Consider the following 12,111-nt stretch of genomic DNA (forward strand, 5'->3'; position numbering starts at 1 on the left):
CTACAGGTCATATGGCTTAGCATTAGAATTGCTGCATGATTGGAATGTAAAATGTTTTGTCCAGAGCAACTAGAAGAATGGCCGCATCCTGAAACATGAAAAATAGTAACAGAAGCATACTGAAGTGAGAAGATATCAGGGGTTCAGTTTTGCATATGTTAACTTTGAAATGCCTGTTATACATCCATGTAGACTTTCAAGAAGCGTTATACAAATGTAGATCAGAGAGATACAATCTGAAGATCAGACCACTTAGATCAAGCTCTCTAGAATCAGAGCCTATAATGGAGGTTCTTGTGCAAGTGATTTTTTTGAGGAATTGCTTTCAGGAGAAACCTATAGAAAATTAAGAGACACAAGATAGGGCAGGGACTGCTGGTGGGAATGCAAATTGATACAGCCACTATGGAGAACAGTATGGAGGTTCCTTAAAAAACTAAGAATAGAACTACCATATGACCCAGCAATCCCACTACTGGGCATATACCCTGAGAAAACCATAATTCAAAAAGAGTCATGTAGCACAATGTTCATTGCAGCTCTATTTACAATAGACAGGACATGGAAGCAACCTAAGTGTCCATCGACAGATGAATGGATAAAGAAGATGTGGTACATATATACAATGGAATATTACTCAGCCATAAAAAGAAACGAAATTGAGTTATTTGTAGTGAAGTGGATATACCTAGAGTCTGTCATACAGAGTGAAGTAAGTCAGAAAAACAAATACCGTATGCTAACACATATATATGAGATCTAAAAAAAAAAAAAAAAAAGGTTATGAACAACCTAGGGGCAGGACAGGAATAAAGAGCAGATGTAGAGAATGGACTTGAGGACACAGGGAGGGGGAAGGGGAAGCTGGGACGAAGTGTGAGAGTGGCATGGACATATATACACTACCAAATGTAAAATAAATAGCTAGTGGGAAGCAGCCACATAGCACAGGGAGATCAGCTCGGTGCTTTGTGACCACCTAGAGGGGTGGGATAGGGAGGCTGGGAGGGAGACGCAAGAGGGAGGGGATATGGGGATATATGAATACATACAGCTGATTCACTTTGTTATAAACCAAAAACTAACACACCATTTTAAAGCAATTATATTTCCATAAAGATATTAAGAAGAAAAAAAAGATAGGGCAGGGGAAGAAGCTTGACAAAAAAAAAAGTGGTTTGAGCGTTAATCTAGTCTTGGTTTGATACTATAGTGAGATCTGGAGTATAGATTGCTAGACACTTGAACCTTTAAATTCTGTCAAATCTTCTTTATCAATAGAGGCAACTCTTCCCCCCTTATCAGAGGAAACTGGTCACTCCTTCCCTGCAGAGCCCATCATGGATGCCCCTGTGGTAGTTTCCTTGCAAGGCGTTACTGATCCTACTAGTAACCCACTCTATCTCCCCTCATTGCTTCTAGAACTACAACCAGACTCAAGTCCCAGCATGCCCAAGAGTGTAAGACACAAAATGTGACCAGTAAGAAGGTAATACACACCAAAATCCTGGCGGGGGGCGTGGGGGATTGCTGATCAAAGGGTGTACACATTAGTAAATTTGATAGATATTGACAAATTGCCCTCCATATTAACTAATTTATACACCCATCAGCAATGTGTAAGAAAACATATTTCTCCAATAACTTGACAAAAAAGTATTTCCAAAGTTTAGGAATTTTGCCAAATGGATAGTTAAAAAAGGGTATCTCAGTATAGTTTTAATTTGCATGTCTCTTGTTATAAATTAGTTTGACAATCTTTGCTGTGTTTAAGAACCGTTTGTATTTCTTTCTCTGTGAATTACATATTCATATTGTTTGTCTTTTCTTTTTCTTTTGGGTTGTTGATCTTTTCCCTAAAGATTCTAAGAGCTCTTTATATATTAGAGATTAGGCTTTGGCTAAGAATGCAGATAATTTCCCAGCTTGTTATATTTTTTTGTAAATTTCTTATGAATTTTTACCATGCAGAACTTTTTCATTTTAATTAATCAATCTTTTATGAGCTTAAAAGATTTTCCACACACCAAGGTTTTAAAAGAATCTTCATCCTCTCACTTTTTTCCAGTAACTCTATTGGGTTTTTTTTGGTTATTTCATATATTTATTTATTTATTTTTGGTTGCGTTGGGTCTTCACTGCTGTGCGCGGGCTTTCTCCAGTTGCGGCAAGCGGGGCTACTCTTCATTGCGGTGTGCGGGCTTCTCACCGTGGTGCCCTCTCTCATTGCGGAGCATAGACTCTATTCTACTGTTGTATAGTCACACACTCTTTTAAAATTTTGAGGTTCGGGCTTCCCTGGTGGTGCAGTGGTTGAGAATCTGCCTGCCAATGCAGGGGACACGGGTTCGAGCCCTGGTCTGGGAAGATCCCACATGCCGCAGAGCAACTGGGCCCATGAGCCACAATTACTGAGCCTGCGCGTCTGGAGCCTGTGCTCCGCAACAAGAGAGGCCACGATGGTGAGAGGCCCGCGCACCGCGATGAGGAGGGGCCCCCACTTGCCACAACTGGAGAAAGCCCTCGCGCAGAAGCGAAGACCCAACACAGCCATAAATAAATAAATAAATAAAATTAAAAAAAAAAAAAATGGTCCACATCAAAAAAAATCTTTAAAAAAAATTTTGAGGTTCATACCACAGATCAAACCATGGTTTTTAATGTATGATAGAGCTTATCTACCTTTTTTTGGGGGGGGGATGTTCCTTCCAGCTTCCATAATAGCATTAAATGTTAGCCCTTTTTTAAATAGGTTTATAAAGAGGGGTAAAGTTGGCATTTTTATAGGTCTTACATTAAATTAAGAAATTAACTTAAGAGTAGCTAACATCTTTACAGTACTGAGCCTTCTCATCCAAGCACATGGTATTGTATTCCATTGATTCATATCTTCTTCCATGTTTTCCTGAGTGCTTTAAAGCTTCCTTCATGTAGGTCTTACATATTTCTCATAAAATTTATTTCAAAGTATTTTGTCTTTTTGTTGTTATTGCAAATAGAATCTTTTCTTTCATTCTATCTTCTAACTGGTGACTATTTGTATATATTAGAAAATTTTGACTTCTGTGCATTTATTTTTCTCCCCACTATTTTACAAAATTCTTACTGTTCTATAGTAGTTTTTACGTTGATTATTTGGATTTTTCAACTATGCAAACATATATTTTGCCTCCCATTTCCAATGTCTATAACTAATTTCTTTCTCTTGATTACATTAGGTATTATCACTTTAAAATGTAAATAGTGGTGATAGTACTCATTCTTTTAATATCTTGAGTCTTGTAAGAATGTCTAAATTCATTAAATATGATGCACGTTTTGGGCTGAGATAGATATATGCATCGTTATTGAATACATATATTATTGAGTGTTTTATCAAAATTCATATTAAATTTTTTCAAATGACTTAGCATTTTGGAAGGTGATTTTATGAATTTTCATTTAGATTTATTTATAAGATAATTTATATTAATGGATTTGCTAACAATGAATCATCCTTAAATTCCTAGATTAAACTCTATTTGATAATAATTTAACGTACTGCTGGACTTTGCTTTCTAATTTTGTTTGTTAGGCTCATTTTCATGACTATTCCATTGGTATTTGCAAAGAAGTTGTGTTTTCTGAGTGTGTACAGTTTGACATCTATCAATAAAAGCTAATTTATTTGATTATATTTATTTTTTTCTCTATTTGACAAAGGTAAAATCTTTTAGTGATTCTGTTTATATTTCTTGTAATTTGTACTTTATAAATAAGGCTATGTTATTTATCATATATTCATACCAATTCTATCTTAATTTTGCATTTTACCTCTTAACATTAAAAACTTATCTTGTTATCTCATTGATCATTTAGGTTTAAATTTCTTTTGTTTGCATTTACTTGACATGTTATTTTTCATTCTTTTATTTTCAACTCTTTTTTATGGATCTTAGAAATATCATAAAGTTGTTTTTGCTTTTTAGACAATCTGAAGACCGTTGTCTTTTAGGTGTAAAGCCCATTTTTATTTAATTATATATCCAATATGCTTAGTCTTAGTTCTAGCACATTATTTTCTGTTTTGTGTTTTGTTTTTAAAGGGTTTCTTTAGGATTTTTATATTTGTTGCATGTTTCTTCATTTTTGTTTGTGGTTCTATTAATTCTAAGGAAAGTATGTTTTTTTGTTCTAGTGCTTACCTTTATAAATATAGTTTTATATAATTTTCTTAGTCCTCTGCTTCTTTTGATCAAATCTGTTGGTTACTACCTATGAGCAATAATGAAAAAAATAATTAACTATGTTACAATAGTCTGTGACTTCCATCTTGCTGGCACTCTCTCTTGCTGACACTTTCTGTGTCACCTTCCCATTTATTCACTCTGATCTATGGAAAAGGCTATGTGGCCAGGAACTTAAGGAGGCCTCCAGCCAACAGCTCATAAGGAGCTGATGCCTCAGTCCAACAACCCAGGAGAAACTGAATCCTGCCAACAGCTATGTGAGTGATTTGGGAAGTGGCTCCTTCACAGTGGAGCCTGGAGATGACTGTAGCCAGTGAGACCCAGAGCCAGAGAATACAGCTGAAATTCTCAACTGTATTATGATGTGCCTGGATTCCTGACCTACAGGAGTTATGAGTTTGTAGTAAAGTTTGTTTTAAGCCACTAAGTGTCAGGGCAATTTATTAGATAGATCATCAATAGGTAACTAACACATGCATACTAAGGGGCTTTTGCATTTCAAGGTGTCTCTTTTCTGCAGAAAGTGTATTTGTGCTGGAATATTATCCCTGCCCCCACTGGGCCCTCTCACTTCTCTTCATACTTATTTTTACCTTCTTTCTTGACTTTAACTGATCTCATCTGTGATTGGTAGTGGTATCACATAATTTGAAATTTCTGGATTATTTGTCTCTTAGCTTTACTGAAAATGCAGTTTTCAAAGTCTTTTTCAACTTTCTATTGCTTTTACGTGTTTTCCAGAGAAAGAAGAGGGAAAAACATTGACTCATGCAGCTGTGTTTATAGCAGAAGTCTTATTGTTGTTTTAGTTTGCATTTCCTTGATCAACAGTGATGATAAGCTTATTTTCACACGTTTACTTGGCAATCTTTATTATATATTTTCATCATTAATCAACATTCTATTAGTTTGTCTGTCTTTTTCTTATTGATTTATAGAAGCTCTTTGTATATTAGAGATATTAGATTTACCTTTCTGTTACTTGTCCTTTAAAATTGAAAAGGACTTCAGTGATCCCTACATTTATAGAATTTGTTATTAAAAAAGTTTAAAATTTTTCTGTAGTCAAATTTACCAATTATTTCCATTATGACAATATTTTGAGTCTGACTTAAGAAGACCTAAGAAAACAGGGGTTTAGAATTGTAGGAGCTGAAAGGTAATACATACTCTATGATGACACCCAAAAGGGTGGGGAGAAAAAAGTCAATATTTCTGTAAAATATAAAGGCAGTATTTTATGGAATAAAATATTAGAAAATTAAATTATCAAGAAAGGGGAGCTTTTAAAAAATTAAATAACATTTACATTAAAGATCATCTATGTAGGATCTAGGATAAAATGTTGGCTCTATATTTGCTGCAACACTATTAAATGACTATCTTTTCCCCCACTGATTTGAAATGCTTTACTTATCAAATATAATTTTCCATGTAACTATTATCTGGATTGTCTGCTGATGCACTTACCTATTCCTACACCAATAACACACCGTTTTACATATTATAGCACTAAAGTATCACAGTTCTATCATACACTGACCATGAGACCTCAGTAAACTCCTCTAAACCTCAGTTTCTACTTTGCAGTGTTTGTTTGAGAATTAAGTATATAAAGGATATAAGTAAATAAATTTTCTGGCCCCATGCCTCACACAAGATAAGCATTCACAAATGATTGTTATTAATACCATCATAAAGCATGATGAAATTAGACTATAGGCAAAAATTAATGATAATAATATTACTAGATATTTTTTTAACATCTTTATTGGAGTATAATTGCTTTACAATGGTGTGTTAGTTTCTGCTTTATAATTACTAGGTATTTTAAAAATACAACAAACCCTACTTCTCTTTTATATTTCCCTGTGTGTTCAAGTTCCAAGGGAATTTCTCCCTGTGGGGAGATCATTCAGATTCTGGTAGATGTTCCATCTCCTAGCCTAATAATATAGAGTGGAAGGAACAAAGAGCAGTTGATAGTTTGCTTAGGAAAGGTCACTGGGTCAGTAACCAAGGGGAGAAATGGCACTTCCCTTATATTTCCAGAGGAAGGAGCTTCACAGTTGCTTAGCAACATGTAAATGCATAAGAAAGAAGGAAGGTAAAGGTGTCACAAAATCAAGCAAATTTTACTCTCATCCATTTATTATTCCTACATTGTGCATAACTCAAGAGAAACAGAATATATGTTTGACCTCCAAAAATAAGCTGGCCAAACAATGAATGGCATACAGCTCAAATATAACCATAAAAATATAATTGGTAGTAGTGGGTCGCCCAGATTATGTATATACAGACAAAAGTACATGTGCTTACAGCTGGATTCCAGATGCAAGAGAACCATTCTGTTCAAGTATGTATAAGTGCTTCAGGAGACACATGGAAGACTATGAGGCAGCCCACACTTTCCAGAACTTTAAAATCTACTAAGGAGAATAAAATGAGTATACAGATCACACCACCACAAGGCAGAATTCATGTCACAACTGAGCAACACCCCACTTGTATGTCTTCTGAAGTGAGAGATCAAAGCTTGAGGTGTGGGGGCGTCCAGAAAAGCTTCCCTGAAGAGAAGCCATTTGAATTAACCTTTAAAATTAAACAGGAAAAAAAATTAAATAGGATTTTGACAGGTAGATGTGGGATAAGAGAACACATTTCAGCACGTCATGGAGGAAGTTCCAGGCATGTCCAGAACAATGATAACCCAAATTTTGCTGCAAAATAGGGCTGGTTCTACTAGAATGGAAGCAGTGAAAGATAAAACTATTTCCACATTGTGTAGGTCTATGAATGCCAATTTAGGGACATGTGCTTTAATTGATAGGCACTGAACAGTGATAAGGGTGTGGGTGAAATTGTCAAGAGATCAATCTGGTAATGGTACTTTTGACTGGGGGTCGGGGGAGTGTGGGAGAGAAGGCACTGCAATGAAGCAAGTGGTGAAAAAGAAATATAAGCAGTCTAGGTGGGAGAAGAGGACAGTCTAATCTAAGGTAGGATCTACAAGAACAGGAAGAAAGGAACAGATAATAGAGATACTACAAGGATACCAATTGAAGACAAGTTGCTGATTAGACAGAAGGGTTCAGTGGAGAGTGAGGAGTGAAAACTAACTCAGAGTTGGTAAGTCTGATTTATTAGATATCAATAATAGAAAAAAATAGATTCAACTGGGCGGTGGAGGGAAAGAAAGAGGAGGAAGAAAAAAAGGACAGCTGTTACAAACTTGCTAAGTTTGAAGTGCTCATGGTACTATCAGATAGAAATGCTCAGCAAGCAGAAAAAAATATAGGCTTAGAGTTTTGAGGAAGGTCAAGGTGTTGGTGATTATTCACATGAAGGTCATAATTGAAACTATGTGAGTAGATGTAAACATGAAGGAAAAAGGAGAAGATTCATGTCAAGGAAGGAAGAGGGCTGGTGAAGGAAAAAACCGAGTCAAGATGATGAACAGATAGTGAGGAAGACACGAAAGGAGCCGCAGAGCAGGGAACAGAACTTAGTGCAGGATCTGAGAGGCCAAGAGAAGGACTTTTAGGAAGACATGTGGGTAAGCAATTACTGGTGATGTTTATTTTCCTGCTTTAAAATCTTCTACCAAAATCAGGTATTACTTTTTGTAAAATATTTTAATCCGTTTTTTTAAGAAATCATTTTTAATTAAGAGAGGCAACTATTACAGTGACACATGAAAATGGGGGCTGAGGATAATACCACGTTTAGGGATCAGGAACTCATGTGCGTCCTTTATAAACACATTTCAACAGAAAGGGCAGCAGGAGATTTTAAGTGCCCATGGGGAGACTCTCAGCAAGTGACTAATTAGTAGGATGATAACTTGAGGGAGTGAAAGAGTGGAGGGGATTTTTTTGGGGGGAGAGAAGGTAAGAGGCACATTGAAGAAGGGAAGGACAGTAAAGAGGAAAAGGTTGAAGACTGGTGTAGAAGTGGGAATTCTTGACTCAGCAAGGGATAGAAAAGAGGCAGGAGAGCATGGCGCTAGGATAGCATGAATGTTAGCCTTGAAAAGCCAAAAGCAGGGACCTGTCTTCTAATACAGAGGGAAGGGGGAGGAAAAACAGGAAATGAGGCTGAGAGATTTTAAAGCAAATACAGGGACATTGAGGGATCTCAGTTTGAATGGTTCAAGACGTCACTGAGCTTAAGGAAAGTTTGAGAAAATCTGTGAAAGGCAGAAAAGCAGTCTACATGCTTCATCAAACCAAGCCGGGAGTCTTCTTCTTAAATCTTATGCATCAGAAACAGATGAACCTCTCCATGTCAAAAATTTTAGTAGGTCCCAATAGCAACATAAAAGAAGTCACATCTGGGTTCATGGACCTTAACATTTATAGAACAGACTAACTGACTGGGCTATTGTAGAGGACATAAACCATATATAAATCATAAACCCCTAGAATTCAGGGGGATCTCAAAAGGTAATCTGCGAATATACAAATCCCAGGTAACACACACAGCTGCACACATGCACAAATCACACCATGCTCTGTAAAGAGAGTTCAGACACCAGGAACTCTTGCATGAAAGGAAAGAGAGCTTCACTGCACTAGATGGCTAGAAATGAGTTAAGGATGAAAAAGGAAATATGGTTTTACAGGATGAAGCCACAGGAAAACTGAGTTTCCAAAAATCTTCTCCAGTCTGATTCAACAGATAAAAAGTGAATCGTGGGCTTCCCTGTGGTGCAGTGGTTAAGAATCCGCCTGCCAGTGCAGGGGACACGGGTTCGAGCCCTGGTCCGGGAAAATCCCACAGGCCGCAGAGCAACTAAGCCCATGCGCCACAACTACTGAGCCTGCGCTCTAGAGCCCGTGCTCCAAAACAAGAGAAACCACCGCAATGAGAAGCCCGTGTGCTGCAATGAAGAGTAGCCCCCACTCGCCGCAACTAGAGAAAGCCTGCGTGCAGCAACAAAGACCCAACACAGGCAAAAATAAAGAAAAATAAAATAAATTAATTTTTTTAAAAAAAAGTGAATCATGTGTCAGGATCCTTGCATCCAGTTTCCAGAAGGATAATTTTAAACACCAAGAGTTTAGTCACAGGGAAATGAAATTTTCCTGCTTCTTTGGCCACATCAAGTCCCACAGGGAACATTTACTATATCAGCTGAGTGCTGAGTGCGAATCAGTGCACTTGCTGAGTGCAAACCAGTGACACTAGACCACTAGTTCAGTACATTCCATCTCACCTTGAAATCCTATTTCACTGAAATCATGAAATGCATCAAAGAGGAAAAGAGCATTAAATGTGGCAAAGAGATTTAAAGAAGCAACGTCCCGTTCTACCCAGGCCTTCTGCAGTAGAGTCTCTGAGGCTTTTCATCAATTCCAACTCAAGATGCCCCATGCCCTGAGGAGCAGCCCCTCTCTAGCACAGCTCTCAGCCTGCGGTCACTCAAGAAAAGAACAATGGGGCGGACTACTGTGCACAGATAAATCACAGCCTGCCACACCCAGTACCTGAATTCCAGGGATGGAAACACACCTGAGGCACTGAGCACCAGTGACAGAAAATAGGAAACGAAGAGGACAGCAAAGGAGATGAGAGCCAGGAGAGCCTTGATGTGTGCCTGGGTGCTGGGATCATGAGAGCCTGAGATGGACAGGGAGACCTTCATGGTGTGTCTTCCCAGAGATGTAATGAGCAAAGCCGTGCCAGCGATGAAGACAACAGTAGGGACTCTCCAGGTAACAATTTTCAAAGGGAAGAAGTACAGTCTCTCATATGTTCTCATAGCATTCCCAGTGGCATTCCAAGATTGCAGAGCCCTCTTTAAATAGTTCTGCTATACTCTCTGGTTGCCTATGAAAAATAGAATGGCGCTAAAGCTGAAGAGCCCCACAGAGCTGAGCAGCATCCATGGAACCAATGCAGACACCATCTGCTTTAGCCAGAGGAAGACAGGGGGGGTGCAGGTTGCGATTTTCACACAGTAGAAGACACTGAGCCAGGTGGAGAACCATAACGTGACAGCATTCAAGAAGTCCCACTGAAAGGCTAGGAACTGGAATACAGGGTTGTATGGGAAGGCTATTGGATTCAGGAAAATATAAACGTTCTTACTCATCACCACCCATCACAGACAGAAGCTAGAGGCTCCCAGGCTGACCAATAACTTATTGCAGGGTGACAAAGTTCTCTGCAGCAACCACTCCATGCCCAGTGCCACGGTGATTAAGCCATTACCCACCACTGCAACCAAGCACAAAAGGAATAAAATGATAGCAAAGATAAAGGCTCTCTTATCAGCCAACTGAGGTCCTGGAACCATGTCCTCTCCACTCATCTCTCCTGCAGACAAGATGGGTCCCAAGACTTCAAAGTCTATTCCTGTAGGGTGGCTCTGGAAGGTCCTGTATGATGCTGGTCTCTCCAGCTTCCCTACGTACAGAGGATAAAGTAGAGGATGTGGGCTATCTGAGGAGGGTGAAGAGGTTTCTTCTTCTCAGAATAGATGCAAATATCATTAAGGCTCAGTTTCAAAAGTCCCCCTGCCTGCCCATGAATTTGCCTGTCCTTCCTCTGCCTACTGTCTGCCCATATGAACACTGGTGTGGATACTATATCAAGCCCTTGCATTTGGCATCCCTTACATGGGAGATTATACCTCTCTAAACTGACACCTAAGATATGACCACACACCTACTGGCTGCTCTGTGAGGAAATCCAGTGAGCACACCTGCTACTAACAGTCAGAGCTCACATCCTTGGTTGGTTGGTATATTCTGGGCATTGTTCTAAGTGATCTTCATTGTCTTTAGTTCTCACAATGACCCTATGAAGCAAGTGCCTTAGAAAACCCCTTTGACAGGCAGAAAACTGAACAAAACCTCTACTGAGAGAGGTTAATTCAAATACTATTACTTGTGGTGACTGTTATCATCAAATAGAACATAGCAGACAATTATACATAATCAAGCAAGTGAATTTTTTAACCATATTTTATTAGTGACCTTTAAAGGGCATTTCATATAGGAAACCCTACTATGATAGCTATAGCACTAATGGGCTATGGCAGGAAGAACTCTGGGCTAGGAATCAAGGCAAGTGTTAGTCCTAGTTCCACCATCACTGCGAGTTACTGGGTATGTCAGTAGGCCCCTCTGTGCCTCAGTTTCTCCATCCGTAAGATGTGAAAAGTATCATCTGTTCTAATTCACAGGATAAGACTAGATTCTAGGACTAGAATCTCAGTTTTCAGAGTGAAAGAAGACATTAAATGGATTGACATATATACACTAGTATGTATAAAATAGATAACCAATAAGAACCTGCTGTATAGCACATGGAAGTCCACTTCGCTGTACAGTAGAAACTAATACAACATTGTAAAACAACTATACCCCAATAAAAAAAAATTTTTTTAAACATTAGAAACATCAAAAAAAGGCATTAAATAATTTTATAGATGAATAAATGAAGCCTCAAGTTATAGATTAAGACTCCCACCTAAAGTCACAGTTATATGGAGAAAAGACCAAGACCCAAACTGACTCCAAGACCAGAAATCTTTGCATGGTTAGCAGCACATCTTGTACTCCTATCTTCTTCATCCCCAGCTGAAGTCAGAAGACCAGGTTTTGAGTTTTGTCACAGTCACTATCTATGGATCTTTGGACTAGTCGTTTAACCTCTCTGAACCCCTCTTTCTTCATCTATAAAATATGGATCACAAATATATGTGAATGTACATATACACACATATATGGATGTATATGTGGAAACTAGAAATCTCTACACCTGTATAAGAAATAAGTAAGGTGGTGATGACAATTGTTATTATAATGATATCCACCCTGTGGAGGGACAAGTAGTCCAAGGAACATTCAGGAGAGCATCAGGGATGCAA

The 12,111-nt window shown here is 38.3% G+C and overlaps 1 protein-coding gene across 1 annotated transcript; it reads right to left on the reverse strand.

Moving 5' to 3' along the window:
- Positions 1 to 9,594: 9,594 nt before the first annotated feature.
- On the reverse strand, positions 9,595 to 10,548 carry TAS2R60 (taste 2 receptor member 60). The gene is given in 1 exon segment (XM_036864275.1): positions 9,595 to 10,548. A coding segment is annotated over 1 exon segment (954 nt).
- Positions 10,549 to 12,111: the final 1,563 nt, after the last annotated feature.

This window comes from Balaenoptera musculus, chromosome 9, assembly GCF_009873245.2.
Source record: "Balaenoptera musculus isolate JJ_BM4_2016_0621 chromosome 9, mBalMus1.pri.v3, whole genome shotgun sequence".
NCBI classification, from domain to species: domain Eukaryota; kingdom Metazoa; phylum Chordata; class Mammalia; order Artiodactyla; family Balaenopteridae; genus Balaenoptera; species Balaenoptera musculus.